We start from the raw sequence: 20,179 nt of genomic DNA, 5'->3' as shown, positions 1-20,179 counted from the left end.
AATTGAATTTATTTGGGGTTTTTGACCGGAAAGCACGGAATTGTTTATTTACGCCTTTATTAAGAGTAACAACAAATATTTTCCGTTCAAATGCTAATTAGCTGCACATCAAAATATTTAAAATATTTAAATATTTTAAATATTTTAAACCTCAAATAAGAACAACTTTGAGTAAAAATTTTTTGGAACACAAATAATTTTGATGTATAAATAATTTTATGACTTGTATTGCTGAATATGAGGTTGTATTGATGCTGCGAATCCCTGTCAGATTTGTGTGAACCTGTCATTTCTCAGGTGTGTCGTCCCCTCCCTGCCTGCAGGAAGATTTAAAACTGTTTGTCTCTCTTGACCTGCAGTTCTCTGTCAGACTCCCAGCAGAAACGAGTCTGAAGCTGCAATATGAAGTTCACAAAATCAGCGCCCAGAGGTGAGCTTTTTCTCATGCGTTTCTTCAAAAATCCAAACGAATGTTTGACTCCATCAGATCGATTTCTGCATGTTTTTTCACACAGATAATGCTTCTTTAGTGGATGACAACATTTATGATGATGTCATCGTCTCAAAACAACAAGGTTTGAACAAAAACATTGCTTTTTATATACTAATTTGTGTTTTAATAAAGTGTAACTTTTAGTAGTTTTGTGAAATGTAATTTTTATTAGCCCAATATTTTCTTGAGTGATTTGATTGTTACTGTCCTTAAGCTGACACTTTCTGATTTTCAGAAATTTAACTATTAAACTAATGTTTGACTCCATCAGATTGATTTCCTTATGTTTTTTTATGCAGATAATGCAGTGGCTGATGACATTTATGATGATGTCATGGTTACAAAACAACAAGGTTTGAACAAAAATCTAATTGAAATTTGAGTCGCACTTCATCTGAACAAATTTAGGCTTTAGATTCATGATGAAAATTATTTTCATAAACCTAAATATTTGTTTCAGTGATTGTATTGTTACTTGATTTGTCTGTAAATTGGCACTTTCTTTTTTCCAAACTCTCAGTTATAAAAGCTGGACTCCATCAGATGAATTAATTTATGTGTTTTTGTGCAGATGTTTCTTCAATCACTGACAACAGCTGCACTGAAGACCAGCTTTCAAAGCAGAAAGGTTTGAACTAAAACAAACATTTCTGAAGGCATCTGGTGTGGAAATAAATCTGAAGAATTTGAAGATTTTATGTTTGATGTTTTAATTATGTTTTTATGGTTAATTGAATTTCTTATAAGTTTATTCTTGTGCATATTACTGTTAGTTTATTGTTTTACCATTGTTGACCTAAAACACTTCCTACCTGTGGAATATGTCACTGCAGGGAACAATGGCCTTGACTTCTCTCTTTCTGCAACAGTTAACTGTTGCATTATGAATAATGTGCATCTGAACATTATTGATAATCTGAAAACCTTCATATCAGAAACTCACTCTGGTTGTTCTGCTTAACATGTTCCGCTTTGTGATCTCTATTGCTAAACATGGAAGCCTATTGTTATGAATCTCTCACCAACCTGTTGCCGCTTTATTAGGCACGCCTTGTTATGATCCTATTGACACGATCACATAGTTGATTTTTATCCAGTTTGGCATTAATTCGGTATTAATGAATTCAAATTAGCGATGGTTTTATGTCAATTATATTAATAGCAAATCTGTGTTTTTCACTCACCTTTTCAAAGGGCATTGTCATTCATTTTGCTCTTATCATATATTGTACTGAGGTATTTCCTTTTGCAGGTTAATTTTTCATGTGAAAAATGTCTTCATGTTCAGTTTATTTGTCATGTGGTAAAAGTCTTCATGGCCAGATGAAGCAACACTTCCACCGTTCAATCTCTTCTCACTATTCAGCAAATCTGCAGCAACCTGGACGGGACAGGAAGTCCAAAATATCTCCAGAACACGCCGTCCTGCTGGTTCTCATCACTCTCTTGGTCGTTGTAGTCTTTGCTCTGAGCATTAGTGAGTTTTTGGGGTTTTTTCAACTTTGAAGTCAAATAAAAAAGTGTTTTTATTTAAATGTTATGGCAGGACGTTGTATTGGCCTTCAGCAGCAGTTAAAGAGAAAAGTTGAAGGATGGAAGAAAATTGCTTCAGCTGAATTTTCACAATTGTTTGCTTCTTATTCCTACTATTAACTTTAGAATCTTTGCTAATTTTATATTTATTATATTATTTTTACTCAGCTTTATGTTATGTCCATTCTGTCAGTTGGCATGTTGTGTTTGTTGTGAAGCACTTCGACCAGCTCAGGCTGTTGTAAATGTGCTGTATAAGTGAACTTTGACTTGATAATTTTTGCATGAAACTGACCCTAATTATCAGCTTATTTTTGGTTAAAACAGCTGTTTTTTATCTGATGAAAAATGAAAGATGCCAAACCCTGAAGGAGGATCTGGAGTCACTGAAGACGATTATTTTAGGTGAGACTGTGAGGATTTAAAGTCTAGATTTAATGTTTTATGTTAAAAATCTTTTGTTCTTCTTCACTATTTTATTTAATGTGTTTGGTATCTGTTGAGAAGAATTTATTTAGAAAATGATCTTTAAAGATGAACCACTCTTTTAGTGTTTCCAGCTTCTTTACAGCGACTCCTGCAGTAAAATGACCAGCATTTGATCTGAGTTTCATTTCTGTCCTGTAGATTCCTCCAGGTTGGAGCTGCAGGATGTCTCCAAAGATTTCTTCCCTCTGATTTTCTGAAGTTTTTGTTCTGATCTGTTTAAAGATGAGACATGCCCAAAGTGTGAAGCCGCCTGGGAGCGATACAGAGGAAGCTGTTATTATTTCTCCAGCACTAAATCCTCCTGGAATGAGAGCAGACAGTCCTGCGATGATCTGGGATCAGACCTGGTGAAAATCGACAGCAGAGAGGAGCAGGTAAGAAACTCTGCCGCAGGTTCAGCTTCTCTATGATTTCATCTCATCATCATAATTCTTCATCTCAGCTCAGAAAAGTTTCACTTATATCTTCATCAACGTTTTCTGCCTAGATGTTCCTGGAGATCAGACTGAGGGACATAATCGAGAATAATGAAACGTTCTGGATCGGACTGAGCGACTCAAAGACAGAAGGCTCCTGGTTGTGGCCAGACGGATCGCCACTGAACACAAGGTCTGATTATTCTCAAATTATTTGGTTTCATTTCCAGAGTTAAAGTCATTCCAGTTCATCTACATCTGTCTTTCTGCTCCTCATCTCTTAGTTTGAGCTTCTGGGCTCCTGGACAGCCTGGTGCTTTGGGTGGAGCAGAGATGGACTGTGTGATGATGATGAAGACAGGAAACCCTGATAAGGTCCGCTGGTATGATAGACATTGTGATGATCATCAGAGATGTATCTGTGAGAAAGATTCAAAAATCCAGCGTTTCTGTGTGTGAAGTTCAGTTCAGTCTGGAAAACAGCTTCAGATCTCTGCACACTTTAAAATATTCTTTTAAAAACATGTCAATAAAAAATTACTTTGATTTTAAAAGAGATTTACTTTATTTTTATTTGTAATAACAGCAAAGTTCCTGTTGAATATGTAAAAATTAATAAAGATTTTTCATCTCTTATGAGTTTCCTGTGTTCATTTTAATTATTAAATATGAAGCTCATGAGGTTGAATCATGAACTCCTCTTGACATTTACTCGAGTGTTTTGTCCATCAGTCCATCCATAACATGACTCTCAGTGGCTCAATAGCGCCAGAATCCCCCTGCTGGTTGCACTTGGCTACTATATGCACTAAATCAAACGACCTTGACAGATATTTACCCCAAATTGATGCCAAAACATTGTAAATGGAAACAAAAGCATTAAAGTCTGAAATGCTTGCTATGTGGAGATAAGACCAGAACGAGTAAATGTACTTTCAACGAACACATTTCAATCCATCACCTCAACCTCAGGTTTTGCAGACACTTGTGTTTGGACATGACCTGGAAAAAGCGTTAATAATTAAATGTCAATAAAAGAGAAAAAAGAGACGGTGTTGCTCAGACTCCGTCTTTTTCTTCCTGTCACCTCTAAGTCCGACTCGTTTCCGTTTTTGGGCTGTTTTCGTCCGGCCAGTTCTCCTTTCAGAATGAGACGTTTCAGGGTCTCTGTCACTTTCATTCCAAATGAGCGGCCGCTCGCCACGCCCCCCAACGCTATACTTACACTCACAATGGCTGAAAACAGATACACAACTATACAAACGTACATCTTTTAACGGCAGAAGTGGAGCCTCCTGCACAATCAGCAAGAACGCACCAAATCACTCGTCTTTTCCAGCAGTCATTGTACAGCGACTACAGCAGTAAAACCAGCTGAGCAAACACTCTGGAGTTCAGCTAGTTAACGTGTAGCGCCCATTGATGGTGACTTAGACGGGAGGTTTTCAGTACAGCTCATTTTGCAGACACCAAGAAACATTCACTGATCACCAAAAACTACCTGGATGTTTTCTTTAATTGCTTTGGTTGTTTCTAGAAGCAGCAGCAACTAAATGACAGAACAGAAACAGGCCAAATGTGAAATTTAAGCAGCAAGTCCCTTTTAACTCAAAGAAGTTTTTTCATTGATGGCAAAAATGCAACTCAACTTTAGTCCAGACCAAAGAAGCTGCACTTTTTAAACTTTTATGATGTAAAAAGTTTTAAGGAGTACTTTTACTTTTATTTTGTATCAATTTCTTTACAACACAGATCATTTCTATGTGGAAATTATCTAGTTTTTTATTACTGATGCCTTTGATGTCACCTGTTTTAAAGTGGAACCATCGTTGCTCAGGTGTGTCTGTTTCCTCTCTGCCTGCAGGAAGCTGTTAAAAGCTCCTCGTCCTCCTGGCCTGCAGTTCTCTTTCAGACTCCCAGCAGAATCATGCCTGAAGTTACATACTCTGACGTGAAGTTCACCAAATCAGCGCCTGAACGTGAGTTTTTCAAATCGTGCTTTTCTGCATTGCAGTGAACACTGAACCCATGTTGACTCCATCTGATTTATTTCTTCGTGTTACTTGTGCAGATCAAAATTCTTCATCGACTGACATCACTTATGCTGAAGTCCAGTTTCCGAAACTGGAAGGTTTGAACAAAAACTTTTCTCTGAAAGCAGCTTGTGTCTGAAGAAACTGTTATGCTTTTATTGCTATTTATTTTTTAAAACACAGCTGTGTATATCTACAGCTGAAGATTTTTATGTACACACACAAAAGAGAAACTATTTAATTTAATGACAGAGAAGTTGATGGCAGACTTTACTTTCTTAAACAAAGGTAATCTGATGTGGAATAAATTTTATTTTACTCGTTTTACGTCATTTTCTTTGTACGTAAAACCCATTTTGATGAAACTTTTTGTGTTGGGGTTTGTTTGTCATTTCCTGATGAGTTTTATTATCGGGTTTTATAATTACTGGGAAGGATTTTAACTCCATAGTCTGGACAAATTGTAACAGATTTAAAAATTCTGATCATAAACAGTCTCTGATTTGGGTTAAAAACAGAAAAGAAAAACAAATATATTTGCAATCTGACCTTTTTTTTAAAATCTCATATTTATAGGATGTTTTTATGATTAATTGCACTTGTGAGTTCATGTTTCTGTTTCTTTATTGCTTTATTATTATCAGACGTTTCCTACCAGTGAAATATGTCACTTCAGGGAACAAAGCATTTAACTTCTCATTTTCTGCAGCAATAAACTGCCGTCGCTATTGTTCATGATTTGAACATCAGTGTATTGAGTTTAGTCTTAATTTTCATTTATGTAAATCTAAATGTAAAAAGTCTGTTGTGTTTCAGTTACCTGGAAAAATAGAGACGGAGATTTCAAATGATCATTCTCAGCTGCAGATTTGCACTTTTCTAAGAAACTGAGCAGATTTCTATTAACGTTGTAAATTTGAACTTGCAGTGTAATTATTTATTTATGCATTTTTACCATTGTGTCAATTTGTGTGCTTCCAATTTGTTTCTATAACTGATTTTCCCTCCTGAGGGACAGTGAAAGATATTTCTGTCTCTATGTTTCAGACCCAAAGGATTTATCGATTCACATTAAAAAAATAGAGGAGGGTAGGCATCTTCCATCTGTGTTGTTCACTGCATTTTTTATTGTGCATCATGTTTGCGTGCTAAGTTATCACATCGTGATCAGACATCCGTTCCCCTCTGATTTTCTGCTCTCTGGTCAGCAGATGTTCAACAACCCGGACGGGACAGGAAGTCCAAAATGTCTCCAGTGGTTCTGGTGGTTCTGATTGGTCTCATCGTTCTCCTGGCAGCAGCTGCTTGTGGCCTGGGTTTGAAAATAATTTACCTGTGAAAATACATCAAATAAACAAACTCTTAATATTAAGTTTATATCAATGTGATTCAAAAATGTATTTTTAGCAAAAACATTTCATGTTTTGTTTTTAGTTAGTTTTTATAGATGCTAGTTTGGAATATTCTTTATAACCATTAGTTAAATAAGCAGGTGAAAAATTCAGCCACTGATATCACAGAAACTTCCAGAGTAAAATGTTATTAATAAATGCTACTTTTTACATAGTAAGTTTGTAAATAATGTCAAATGTTATTTTGCATTTAGGTGATTATAATGTTTTTTCTTTAACTAGTTGTATTTTATACAAAGTACAACGAAACTCTCCAAAGGCTGAATGAGGAGATCAAAATGTGTAAGGAAAACATCTCAGGTGAGACTCAGATCTGGGATTTTAATTATTTTAACAATGTTGAAAATATTTATATATTCATCAACAATTCATTTTCTTTAATTCAGCAGAAAACATTTTATTCAGTTCAGTTTATTTATGTAGCACCAATTCTGTAGGCACTTTGAAAAAAAATAATTTCAATGAATTCCAATTAATTAATCAATTAATTCAAATCAATTTGAACTAGATTGGTAACTAGTGGCTGCAGGTAACCGGCTCAGAACCAGCAGCCACCGATTGAGACGTCAGAGCAGAAACGCAAAAAAACAGAAAAACTGCTGGGAAGAACTTCAAGGTTAACAGAAAACTCTGAACCCAGATATTTAATGTTGGATAAAATTGATTTTTAATCATTGTCAAATATTAACTGGCTTTACTGTCAAAATATTGACTGAATATAAAGAGGAAGTGATGAAGAGGAAGAGCCAAATTAATATTCTACCCAAGTTAAGAGATAAACATCAGTGGAAGAACTTTGTTTACTTTCTGTTGAGCTCCTGCAATAAAGGAGTCTGTTGTACTTCAGTTCAAACTTTTGATTTGACATTTATTTTTAAACAGCAAGCATCAACCAGCCTACATGTCCATCTTGTCCCGTTTCAGCTCCTTATGCTACGACTGGAACCACAGAACCAAAGCAACCAACATCTCTGCCTCCTCTAACATCTCCTCCTCCTTCAACAAGTCCTCCTTCAACATGTCCTCCTTTGACAAGTCCTCCTTCAACATGTCCTCCTCCTCTAACATGTCCTCCTTCAACATGTCCTCCTTCGTCATGTCCTCCTCCTCTAACATGTCCTCCTTCAACATGTCCTCCTTCAACAACTCCAAAACCTTCAACGTATCCACCAACTACAAGAAGAAGTAAGTCCGGTGTTTGATCTTTGTTTTATTTCATGATGCTAACGGACACTGATGGACTGACAGACAGGAAGTCAGATTGTGCCAAAAGGACATAAAACCTGAAACTGTCTATGAAGATTTATTTTTCCTGATTCACTGAAGTCTTTGTTCTGATCTCTTGAAGATGAAGCAAACAGCCTGAGTGCGTAGGGGAGGAGCATGGGGTGAATGTCACGGTACTCTGGACTGCAGACAAAACTCCGGAGATGCTGTGGTTGGACAGAGATTGTGCTGATCTTCTATTTGTGAGAAAGAGGCAGAAATGCAGTCGTGTTTGTGTGTCGTTCAATTCAGTCCAGAAAACAGCTTCATATCTCTGCACATTTTATAAAGATAATTACCATATAAACATCCTGATTCTAAGAGATCTTTACCTGATTTTCACTTCCTGTAACAACAAATCTCCTGTTAAATACGTAAAATCATTAAAATGTTTTATTCAGCTTTTACAAGCTTCTTGTTTTTGTTGTAGCTGTCGAACAATGAGGTTCAATCATCAAGTTCTCCACTTTAACAAAGGAGGGAAAAAACATTTCATCACATACATTGCTATAATAATTGTTCCCTTCGCTGTTGTTCTTGATTTATTGTCAATTAAAGCATTTTCATACATATTTTCTGTGTAAATTGATCTGAAATATGACGTATTTAATTACATTTTTCTTTAAAGTAGCTAAAAGAGTCAACTGTATCTTTCAAAATCACACATTCCCAACAACAAATGCAAGATTAAAGATTTTAGAAACAATTTCAACCTCAATGTTATTAATAAAATCAGGCTTGAAAAAAAAACATACACATCATCTGAGAACTCACAGCAACATCATGTCATTTATAGGCCTCACTATAAGACAGAAGAACCAAACCTTTCTCCTCCAGTTAACAGGAAACATGATCTTTACCTGAACATGACACGGCAGAAATCACCTGAACAGGAAGCAAGAACAGAAAAACAGGCAAGAAACCAAAACCCTACAGGAATGTGACAAATTAACATGTTACTCAACTTCTCTGACTTTACCAATATCATAATTTAAGCTCAAAATAAAGTTCCTTCCTTCAACTCAGCACCAAGCTTTTGAAACAGGAAGGTGAGGGACAGATCTTCAGTCTGAAAGCCGAGGCACCAAACACTGAAGGTGAGTCCAGTTGGTTTTCTGTCCTATAAAAACTCAAAGAATTTCTCAAGAAAACATAAAAACATCTTTTTGTATAATTGTGTTGTTTTAACACTTGGTTTTTGTTTTATTCTGTCTAATTTAATGTTTATTTTTTCTTTTTTTCTCTCCTTTTTGTGCAATTTGCATGCAGGTAGTTTTGTTTTTATTCTGAAAAGACCTTAAATAAATGAAGTGAATTTTGATTTAATAATCCAACCCAAATGTGCTTGATTGGTCTTTATACAGAAAATTCCTTCTCAATTTAAATTTGGAGTTCAAGAGCAGATTTCTGGAAACATATGAACAGAAATGTTTTGTCCTCAGAGTGGAGCGTCTCCATGATGACACGTCCACCAATCAGAGACAGCGATGAGATGACGAACGTGACGGCGAATCAGCAGCAAGGCGATGGAGAAGCGACAGTCAGAGGTCAGTCGTCTTCATCAAACTGAACACAAACCGGGTTTTTTACACATTCAATATTCTAAGTTTTGATATATTTTTTGGGGTGAAGAAACAGTCATGAAAAATACTTTTAAAATCATTTCAAAATGGTCTGGTGTTTGAAGTAAATGCAGAAACTATGGCTGCAAAAGGGAAGAAGATGCTGAAAAACAGGAAATGTCATGTCTCCTGTTGCTGCATATCTGATAGATAGTAGAGCGTCATTCCTCAGGCTGAATGAACCAGTGAATACAAAAACTTCAATTAAACCAGATTTAAGGTTTTTTCCTCCAGTCGATCAGTCAAATACTTTCACCTGAAAAGAAACATTTTTATCTTTGTCCTGGGGAGTCAAAGCTGAAGTATGTAACTTCTATGAAAATATATATATTTTACATATTTGTCAAAACTGTCGGATTGATAGGATACAAATAATCTGTGAAAAGATCCATCTTCAGAAAAAGGTGAACAGACTTGGCTCACTATTTGGCAAGAAACTGGGTGATTTTTTTCTCCTTCTCACCCTTAATTAGTGCATAAAAGACAGTCATTAATGATTTATAAAATGTTCAGAGATGAATTTACAACATGTCTGTGAACAAAAAGGGGAGCATTATTGTAAAGTAACACAGAACTTTATTTCTCCTGATTCACTGAATACTTTGTTCAGTTTGAAGAGGAAACCTGTCTGAAGTGTGCGGCAGGATGGGAGCAACGTGGAGGAAAATGTTATTATTTAAACACTGTGAGATCAGCCTGGACTGTCAGCAGACGCTGCTGCATGGATCTGGGATCAGACCTGGTGAAGATCGACAGCAGAGAGGAGCAGGTATGAAACTCTGCTGCAGGTTCAGCTTCTCTATCATTTCATCTCATCATCATGATTCTTCATGTCTGAGACATTTTCATCAACTTCTCCTGTTCAGATGTTCCTGGTAGAAAGACAGAACAATAATAACCGTTTATAAAACAGAATAATAAAGTAAACGGCTGAAGCCTCTTTATGATCATTCTAGTTTAACAGGAAGTTTCTTCAACATAAAGCTGTGAAGAAGGAAGTTAGAGGCGATTTTTAGTCCGGAGTCTGCAGTGCAGAGAGGACACAGTGGTGGTGAGTCCAGATGCTTTTCTGTCCAGTGAATATTAGAAGAACGTCAGAGGAAACGCAAACATTTCTGAACTTCAAAGCACAATGGAGCAAAAGGAAATGGTTGTTTTTCTTGCACTGGAAAATATTATTGCAGACTTTTACGTTAAGATTAAATTAACTGTCGTTTAAAAGAATTAGAAATCAATTCCAGGAGTAATATGTGTCAAGATAATTGATAATTTATTGTTGATCTAATATCCTGGGTTTTGAGTCAGTAACTTTACTCTTTAATTAGGACAGTTTATTGAGAAGACTGGCTATAAGCGCTCATAGAAAGCTCTTTGTCTCTCTTTGTCAGAGAGTTTTCCTGATTGTGAAGCGTCTCCATGAGGACACGTCCACTGAGCTGCGAAGACGGTAAGAAGATTAAAGATGGAGACAAACCAGCAGGAAGGAGATAAAGAAGCTGCAGCCAGAGGTGAGAACATCAACCAGACTGAACACAAACTGCCTTTAGAGACAATATTTAACATCTGAACTGGAAGAAAACAGCTGTGTCTGAAACTGAACGACCCGTCAGATCACTGCAGGATCAGATCAATGCTAAATTTACTTTGTATTTCTTTTTTATTGCTCTACCATTATCAGAACGTCTTCTTTGCTTTTTGTGAATATGATTTTGTGGAACGAAGAGGACATTTTTATTTCAAAGGTCTAAGGTATGCAGAGCAATGAAGAAGATCATTCTGCACTCAGATAATGATGCAAATGAGATGAACTTAAGATGAGTGATCCCATGCATGCAGTGTTTCTGTCCTGTAATCTCAGAGCTCATACCAAGCTCTGTGTGTTCTCTGCATGTTGCTGACAGTGCATTAAACTCAGTTAATTATTCAAATTATCTTTAAAAAGTTTCTGTGGAAGGAAACCAGGCAGGTTGGATCTGGTCATCAGTTTGCAGCATTTGCTCCTCCTAGACAAGAATGTCACAACAATCTCTGAGTTACATTGTTGACTTCACAGCAGTCCTGCATACAGAGCATGCACATGGGGACATTGGAGAGGAAAAACTCCCCTTTAACAGGAAGAAACCTCCAGCAGAACCAGAACCAGAACCTGGCTCAGTATGAGCCAGAGTTTGAGAACAGACAGAATGTACAAAAATAAACACATGATGAACTGTTTATGGAAGTAAAACGTTAATAGCAGAGAAAGGAGAATTATTAGTTTATGCTGCGTTTCCTCAGGGATGCAGTCAGTTTCTATCAGTTTCTATTTACTGACATTTCTGAACATTTTCCTGCAGCCTCGTCTTTCAGCTGATAATCCCCTGAAGCATTTTAAACTTGACTTTAATCTTGTGGGTTGGAGTTTAATCAACAAATCTCAATGTGTGAGAAAAGTTCAACGTCTAGCTGAGCCCATCTCACGGTGAACCGCAGGCCTGTTGATCCGACTAGTCATGTAACACAGCGAAGACTTGCAGGCAAAGAGGCATTTTAAGAAACACACAAACGATCCAGTCGTAGTCCTGATAACGGTGAAGAGTTTCACCGTGGATGTATGGTTTAGTTCACTTTTTTATTTTCTTTGTGTAAAATTCTGGTTGCAGCTGGAAAACTGGTAAAATAATGAAAACGACGTCTTTCAGAGAACAGACTTTAAAACATGTTTGTTGATCTATAAATCATGGATGATTTGGGCAACCTCTCAGGTCTTCTGGTTCTGGTTCTGCTCTGCATCCTCAGAACCAGAACCAGACATGGAAAAGCAGAAAACAACAAAACTGCAGAAACACTGAGCTCCTTTAAATCAAGGCTGAAAACAATGATTAAAGCTCGTCTGGACTGCAGCTTGTTGGTTTCTTTATTTTGCCTCTGCAATTAAATGTTTATGTTAATTTTATGATTTGAACTTTGCTGCTGAAATGTGCTGAACTAATAAACCTGAAAACTCAGGAACTGAAACAGCAGATAATGAGGTTTAAGTCTTTCTGTTGCTCAGCTGTAATAAGTTTGAAAGTTTTATGAATATTAACATGGTGAAGGGGAAGCAAAGTGGATTTTTCCAAACCTTTGTTAGCTGGAACAAATGCTTTGTAATTGTCAAATTATAAAACTAAAACAATTTCTTGAGTAATTTAAATGAGGTAAAGAACGTACAGAGGAAGTAAATATTTGTCTTCAATATGGTGGAATGGAAACTTTAGGTTTCCTGTCTATCTTATCTGTGGTGAGAGTTGCTTCCTGTTCTTTCATTGGTCTCATCATCACTGATATCGTTTACCACTAATGGTAATTTATAGCTCTCAACCTGCCTTTAATACCACATCAAACTTTCATCTCCGCCAAGTCAGCGTCTCCGCTCCGACCCGACTGCAGGTTGGCCGTCACTCGGCTCTGAATCCTCCAGAACTTCACAAACGTCTGAACTTCACTTCCCCGTCAGGCTCAGCGCTCCAACATGGCCGCTGCCGAGGTGACGTACTCTGATGTGAAGTTCCCGAAATCCAAGGCCAAAGGTCAGTTCACCTCTCTCTGTCTGTAGATGTAATGCAAAAGAAATCACAGTTTGTCAGACATCGACCCAAACTGACTGATTTTTGTCTCACATGCAGCTGATAATCGTTTCTCAGCTGAAGTCACTTACTCTGAAGTCAGATGCCTGAGAAAACTCACAGAAGGTAAGTGACTCTTCAGTCTAAACTTTATTTTCTTCTCTTCTGAACGGTTATAAATATCTCCTATGTTAGCATTGATGAGCTTATTTACTACTGAACTTTTTTAAAGAAAGGTTTTAATGCTGCAAAAAACAAAAAAATCAAACATTTAAAAAAAAATTTCCAGAGGAAGATTCAGACAAGAGGGAAATTATTAATACCCAAAACTCTTGACACTTTATTCCTGATCTTTGGGTTGTTTTTGAACATTTGCTGTAGTTTGTAACTCTGCTTTCTTTATAACTGACTGCTCATGTAGGATAACTATGTTCAATAATAATAGGTGATTAAATAAGTGCAAAATGTCAGAGTTTGCACATCCATGTAATTCATAACAATATGGAGGTTAACAGCATCTCTCTTTGTAATTTAAAAGCATGAACATTGAATGGATCATAACTCTATGGGAATTATTTATTCCAACAACTGTCAGCAACATAAACTGAACAGATTTAGGAGGAAGCACTGCTATTTCTAAACTACATAATATTCTTATTATTAATGAATCCCGTCTTGGTGTTTCTCAGACTCTCAACCATTTGATTCAAGTGAAATGAGGGAAACTGAGCCCAGACGTGGGATAAGAGCCGGACTCACCGCAGAGCGCGCGGCTCTGCTGGTTCTCAGCGTTCTGCTGGTGGCGGCCGTCATCGCTCTCTCCGTCACGCGTGAGTCTAAACGCCGAGCACAAACCCAAATCATGAAATCATTGACGGCTTCTTGTGTTTCATGCGGGTCGTGAACCATTCACACAGAAGTCTTATTGTGGTCACATTTAATTAACAGTAAGAAAAATGATTTGAGCAAAATCATAACCGGGTATGTTTGAGCCTCCGAGATAAGAAATGTAAAAAGTCCCATTTCCACCCAGATGGGAAGGGCATCACCTTGTGATGGGCATCACCTTGTGACACAATACCAGCAGTAACTGCTGGTATTGAACAGGAGGTGAAGGAGTGGTTCTGACCCGAACCCCTGCAGGAGAAGCCGGTCATCGTTCTGCCACTAAGATCCATTAAGATCCATAAGTTAAAATCGGATCTGATGCCTCCAAAATGTGTTCATGGTGCAATTTGATTCGCATAAAAAGATTTGATGTTCCTGACGTACATCGCCTCTGACGCTTTGAGGAAAAATCTTTGCAAGTGTCCTCAAGGCTCAATCATAAAGACTTATTCAGCGCTGACAGGTCAAAATTATTTGTGACTTTTTTTGGACTAAGCAGGACTTTGTGAAGTCAGACTGACATGAAACCGTTTTTATTTTCTAAACAGAAAGCTATTATAGTGAGCTTCAAACCTGGAAAGCTTCTACACCATCATGTCCAACATGTCCAACATGTCCTTCTGCTCCATCATGTCCTCCAACTCCTGAAGAACAATGTAAGTCCATGATCTGATCTTTGTCTCATTCTAATGAAGTTAAAGAGACATTGATGGACCGACAGAGACAGGAAGTTAGATTGTAGATGCAGGACAGAAGACGCCTCCTGCTGTCTCCAGATCACACAAACATCTAGAGATTTATTCCTCCTGGTTCACTGAAGTCTTTGTCTTTAAAGATCTGACATGCCTGAAGTGTGAAGCAGAATGGGAGAAACATGGAGGAAACTGTTATTATTTTAACACCATGAGATTCTCCTGGAATGAGAGCCAAGATTTCTGCATGGATCTGGGATCAGACCTGGTGAAGATCGACAGCAGAGAGGAGCAGGTATGAAACTCTGCTGCAGGTTCAGCTTCTCTATGATTTTATCTCATCATCATGATTCTTCATCTCTGAGACATTTTCATCAATTTCTCCTGTTCAGATGTTCCTGGTAGAAAGACTGAGAGACTTGATGGAGGACAAACAGGACAGGTTCTGGATCGGACTGACGGACTCAGAGGAAGAAGGAAAATGGCTCTGGATGGACGGATCTCCTCTGGATAAAAGGTTTGACTGGTGATAAATCGTCTGTTTGAACTGTTTTCTGTTTCTTTATCTGTTTTCTTTCTGCTTCTCTCCAAGTTTGAGTTTCTGGAATGAAACCCAACCTAACAACAGGGGTCATGGAAAGGTTGCTGAAGCTGATTGTGTCAGGATGGGAAAGAGAGGAAGATCTGATGATCTGAAGTCCTGGTTTGATTCATCCTGTAATCATCCTCAGAAAAGTGTCTGTGAGAAACCAGCTGGATAGAGATCATGTGTTTGTCTGAAGTTTAAGATCAAGAAGCTGCAGAGATGAAGGTTTTATGAAGATATTGTCACATTTAACATTTATTCTTTAGCATATTAACATAATCTTTAAACTTTCCATCAAAATCATTTTAGCTTGATTTGGTATTACTGGCTGCATAAACTGTTGGCTCGACTGACCAACAGGAAACAGGAAGTTTGTTTCCAGGTTGTGCATCAGATAAATATGCTCCTTCCTCCACTTCCTGTTTATAAGTTAAGACTTTAAAAGTCAACATGTTTGTTGTTTAAAACTGTTTGTTTTTCAAGAACAACAAAAAGCTTTGAGGTTGAAAACGATGTGTTTTCATAGCGACGCCATCTTCCCGTTTTATTCTTCACGTTGTTAAATTATTTATAATCTCAGGCTGAGGTCGTTTTTAAATCACCAGTTTCTGTTTCTAAATGCTTTTTGGACGTTTAGCATGAATTTGGAAGATTTCTGGTTTATTGATTTGTCTTTTTGATCTCTGGAAATAGTTTTAGGTGATTATTAGATCTAAATGTATGAATGTTGAATCTGAGATGAAATAACCTGCAAATAAAAAGATTGACATCGACTTCCTGAGGCTTTTCTCTTCATAGAGGGAGGACGATCAGATCATTTCCATCAAGACAAACTGAAAGCTGCCTTCATGTCTCCACTTCCCTTTTTATGCATTAAGGATTTCATTTCAACTTAAATCATCTGAAACAGCAAATATGGATTTGCTGCCCTCTGGTCAATTTTGTTTGTCAAGTTCTTTTATTTTTACTCTCATCTCCCAAAGAGAATCAGGAAAAAGTTCAAATATTGTTGCACATATAGTGAAATATTCCAGGCCTTTTTCTCTTGTTCCACCTGAACTAATCATTAGTTTACTAAGAATCAATAAGAGGAAACATTACAGATTTACATCTTTTCATATTGAGAGGAACAAGTTTGATGAAGGAAACTGACAGAAAAAAAACATCTACAAAAACTGCAAAATGATTCATAAGTTCATAAAATCATTGGAGTCAGAAATGAAATGAACTGGCTTTTCAAAGGTTCAGAGTTTCTGTCTTAAATTAATCATCAATGTCAGTAAGCACAGCTCTGCAGTCGATGCTCCCCTCCCTTTGGGTCGAACAGGAAGTTCCTTCAACGCCGAGCCGTGAAACAGGAAGGTGACGATCTTTGTCTGAAAGGCTCAGAGGAGACGGACACTCTGACAGTGAGTTTAGATTATCACCCAAGAAACGGTCAAAGTCTCCATTAAATAGGAAAATATTGGAGAATTTAAACATTTAAAATTTAGAAATAATGTCAGTTTCTGTCTTTTTCTGATTTTATTGTTCTAGAATATTTAAAAAAATCTATATAATTGATTAATGTTTTTGATTAACACTTTTTTTTAACTAAATTTGACTGAACTAAGATATAAAAGGAAAATGATTTTCCTCCAAAGTTTTGATCCGTCTTTGTTCCTGTCCTCAGTGTGTCCATGATGAGACGCTCAGAGCGCTGCAATGAAGGTAAGACGACCAATTTTATGATAAACCAGCAGGAAGGAGATGAAGAAGCTGAGTGGTCTTCATCAGAACATCAAACTGATTCTTTAGATCAGCAGAGCTGGGATTAAACTCTTTATTTCGTCTTTATTTCACTGAACATGATTTAATTATAGATAAAAACTTAGGATGAAACCTAATTTCATCTTGTGTGAAGAATTCAAATATGAAAGATTGAGAGGAAAACAGAGAAACTCAAAATAAAAATAAAAACTACATTTTTAAAAACTACTTCCTGCTGAAAACCAGGAAGTCAAACACTAGAAGTGAGAAATGCATCTTCCTCTGATGATTATAATTAGTGGCATAGAAAATGAAGACTGATGTCTCAGTGGAAACGCAACATGATCTCAAACTGGAGTTAAGGCCATAAAGAAGCTGCAGTCCGAGTTCATTTCTGTTCATGAAGGAGAAAATGAGAATAAAAACCCAGAAATCTTTCATGAAGAGGAAGATGTTCAGAGTCTTTCAGGGTTGGTCTCTGTGAGTCTGTCTCCAGGTTCTGATCCGGTTCTGCTCTAAATGCTCCTCAGGTGAAAACCCAAGCAGAACCTGCAGGATGCCAGCAGGGGGAGCGGTTCTGCTGGGTCTGCTGGTTCTGGTGGGTCTGCTGGCTGCTGCTCTCATCGTCATCTACAGACTCGGTGAGTTCATCCTTTGGGTCATCGCTTCACTGAACTCAATTCTTAAGGTCAAGACAAAAACTGCACCACTTGTTTCAATCAATCAAGTTTATTGATGCATCACATTTCAGCAGTAAGACGGTTTAAAATGCTTCACAGCATAAAGTCACAATATGAATATGTCGGCATCTCCACTGTGACTGGATTCTGTCTGCAACATTTTTCTTTTTGTCATCACCATTTTGTCGATGAGAGTCTTTAAATTCTAACCTCCATCTGTTCTTCATGCAGCGTTTGATAAAATACGAACCAATCAAACCATCCAAACCCTGAAAGAGGAGAATGAAGCTCTGAGGAAAAATATCTCAGGTGAGACAGTCAGGAGGTTCAGACTGAACGTCTCATTCAGATCTGATGGATCAACTTCATTTGTAACGTTTCATGTAAAAACCATGTTGTGGTTGTTACCGTAACACATCAGTTATGGTGCTTTGGTGGTGAAGCTGCTGAGATGTTTCTGCTGAAACAGATCAATGTTTCTCCTGTTCTGCAGTGTCTGATTAACGTTCTCCTCCTGAAGCTTTCTGCTCTTTATCCAACAATGTTTCATCACTGAGACATCATGACTGATGGAGCTGCTGACTCTCAACACCTGCACTGATGTTCATGCATGTTGTATTATAGAAACATGAGGTCACCATTTTACATGTTGTATTGCAGAACACCAGTTAATTATTTCATCATGTTTGTTCATCAGTTCAGCTTTAGAAGAAGAAAATAACTGACTGATCAAAACTGGTTTCATTTCTCTGAACAGAGCAGCCGACATGTCCAACATGTCCATCATGTCCATCACGTCCATCACGTCCATCATGTCCATCATGTCCAACATGTCCATCATGTCCATCATGTCCGACAGAACAAAATAAGTCCATGATCTGATCTTTGTCTCATTCTAATGATGTTAAAGAGACATTGATGGACCGACAGAGACAGGAAGTTAGATTATAGCTGCAGGACAGAAGACGCCTCCTGCTGTCTCCAGATCATACAAACATCTAGAGATTTATTCCTCCTGAATCATTAACTGCATCTCAACACAATTTCACAAAAGTGGTATTTCCATACAATTGGAAATGTAATTAATTAACCACGTGAATAAGATTTGAAGTCAATAAAAGTTCTGGCTTTGACCGATGTAAACATGAGACAATATTTCTGGTATTTATCGTCGATCAGCTGTCAGAGAAAACATTGGTGCTGTATTTCTGCCAAGCTCCTTATAGTTGGTAACTTTTGGGAACTTGTAGTTGATGATTTTACAGAAGAAATGTGAATTCAACACTTTCACATAACAAATTGAACTTTGGAATAATTGCATTTTCTACTGACATCTTTGTTATTGTATCTAAAGATAAAATGTGCCTGAAATGGGCCAAAGACTGGGACCAATATGAAGAAAAGTGTTACTATTTTAACACCATGAGATTCTCCTGGAATGACAGCAAACGCTCCTGCATGGTTCTGGGATCAGACCTGGTGAAGATCGACAGCAGAGAGGAGCAGGTATGAAACTCTGCTGCAGGTTCAGCTTCTCTATCATTTCATCTCATCATCATGATTCTTCATCTCTGAGACATTTTCATCAATAATCCTGTTCAGATGTTCCTGGTAGAAAGACTGAGAGGCTTGATGGAGGACGATGAGGACATGTTCTGGATCGGACTGACGGACCAAAAGGAAGAAGGAAAATGGCTCTGGGTGGACAGATCTGCTCTGGATGAAAGGTCTGAATAATGAGACATTGTTTGTTTAAATGTTGTTCTGTGACATTTACCTGATATTTTTCCCCTGCTGTTCTCCAAGTTTGTCGTTCTGGAGTGATAAAGAACCTGACAACAGAAGTAAAGATGGTGCAAGCTCAGCTGACTGTGGGAGGATGGGGAGGAAAAGAGAACATGATGATCTGCAGTCCTGGTTTGATATTTCCTGTTATTATCCTCATAAATGTATCTGTGAGAAAACAGCTGGACTGAGTTCATGTGTCTGAAGATCATTCAGTCTGTGAACTGATCTGAGTTCGGCTTCAAGAAGCTGCAGCGTTGCTGCTTTTATGAAGATATTGTCATGAAACGTTTGAATTTCCAGACATGTTGAAATTTTATATCTTTCAACAATCAATCATAATCTTGCTTGATTTGCTCTCAAATTAATATTTTGGTTTGAATGCAGAATGTCCTTTGAAAAATATGAAACTATGTAACTTTTAAATATTTGATTATTTCTACTTAATTTGTTCCACATTTTGTCCAATAAAATAAATTTTATGGCAACATTTTGGTCCATGTGACAGAAAAACAAAGATTGGCTTTGAAATAAAATAATTTAGAGAACTTTCATAACCTCTGCTAATATTTGCTGCAATGTTTATTAAAAATGTGGTAATAATTGAATAAATGTTTTAAAATTCTTTAAAAAGATATTTTATATAGGCGACCTAATTTTAACGACTTAGTTTTTACAGTGTCCATCCTGCCCCCTAGTGGCCAGGCAGTGTCTGCTCCCTCAGTCTGAAGCTGCTCTGCTGACCTCCATGTTCTGACTGGTTTCCCTTCTGGTTCTGGTTCTGTACCAGTGAGCTCGTCTCACCAAATAAAGATGTTTTCTTATTACTGTTTTCTGCTTTGTGGTAATAAGTTATTATTATTTATAATAACTGATTGCTATTAAAAACTGAAGTTTATCTAATATCTATTTTCATGTTTATAAAGTAAATACATTTGTCTTGTGGTT

The 20,179-nt window shown here is 37.2% G+C and overlaps 4 protein-coding genes across 5 annotated transcripts; all 4 read left to right on the top strand.

Annotated features, from left to right (window-relative positions):
- The first annotated feature begins 343 nt into the window (after window positions 1–343).
- Window positions 344–3,533, top strand: LOC129375927 (CD209 antigen-like protein E). The gene is made up of 9 exons (XM_055055305.1): window positions 344–430; window positions 516–575; window positions 793–846; window positions 1,065–1,121; window positions 1,860–1,970; window positions 2,354–2,431; window positions 2,738–2,889; window positions 3,003–3,124; window positions 3,216–3,533. Exons 1-9 carry the CDS (start codon window positions 403–405, stop codon window positions 3,388–3,390), a joined length of 837 nt encoding a protein of 278 aa, XP_054911280.1. The 5' UTR covers window positions 344–402; the 3' UTR covers window positions 3,391–3,533.
- Window positions 3,534–4,833: 1,300 nt separating this feature from the next.
- On the top strand, window positions 4,834–8,168 carry LOC129375977 (coiled-coil domain-containing protein 86-like). 2 transcript variants are annotated; one of them, XM_055055374.1, is made up of 7 exons: window positions 4,834–4,910; window positions 5,003–5,062; window positions 6,012–6,053; window positions 6,176–6,280; window positions 6,599–6,676; window positions 7,301–7,561; window positions 7,725–8,168. In XM_055055374.1, the coding sequence occupies exons 1-7, from the start codon at window positions 4,859–4,861 to the stop codon at window positions 7,748–7,750; spliced, it is 624 nt and encodes a 207-aa protein (XP_054911349.1). In that variant the 5' UTR covers window positions 4,834–4,858; the 3' UTR covers window positions 7,751–8,168. The 2 variants fall into 2 exon arrangements, with proteins under 2 accessions (XP_054911349.1, XP_054911351.1); XM_055055376.1 differs by lacking the exons at window positions 4,834–4,910; window positions 5,003–5,062 and adding an exon at window positions 5,196–5,252.
- Window positions 8,169–10,730: 2,562 nt separating this feature from the next.
- LOC129375976 (hepatic lectin-like) lies at window positions 10,731–15,790 on the top strand. Its single transcript, XM_055055373.1, has 8 exons — window positions 10,731–10,772; window positions 12,647–12,815; window positions 12,912–12,977; window positions 13,541–13,681; window positions 14,288–14,395; window positions 14,575–14,726; window positions 14,824–14,948; window positions 15,024–15,790. The coding sequence occupies exons 2-8, from the start codon at window positions 12,758–12,760 to the stop codon at window positions 15,190–15,192; spliced, it is 819 nt and encodes a 272-aa protein (XP_054911348.1). The 5' UTR covers window positions 10,731–10,772; window positions 12,647–12,757; the 3' UTR covers window positions 15,193–15,790.
- A 1,532-nt stretch (window positions 15,791–17,322) lies between these two features.
- Window positions 17,323–19,526, top strand: LOC129375978 (C-type lectin domain family 4 member E-like). The gene is made up of 5 exons (XM_055055377.1): window positions 17,323–17,407; window positions 17,678–17,755; window positions 18,801–18,952; window positions 19,049–19,173; window positions 19,253–19,526. Exons 1-5 carry the CDS (start codon window positions 17,323–17,325, stop codon window positions 19,434–19,436), a joined length of 624 nt encoding a protein of 207 aa, XP_054911352.1. The 3' UTR covers window positions 19,437–19,526.
- Window positions 19,527–20,179: the final 653 nt, after the last annotated feature.

This window comes from Poeciliopsis prolifica, unplaced genomic scaffold, assembly GCF_027474105.1.
Source record: "Poeciliopsis prolifica strain line A6 unplaced genomic scaffold, Auburn_PproV2 SCAFFOLD041, whole genome shotgun sequence".
Taxonomy (NCBI): Eukaryota; Metazoa; Chordata; class Actinopteri; order Cyprinodontiformes; family Poeciliidae; genus Poeciliopsis; species Poeciliopsis prolifica.
Note: the sequence above shows the minus strand (reverse complement) of the source record. Positions and strands in the feature narration are given on the sequence as shown.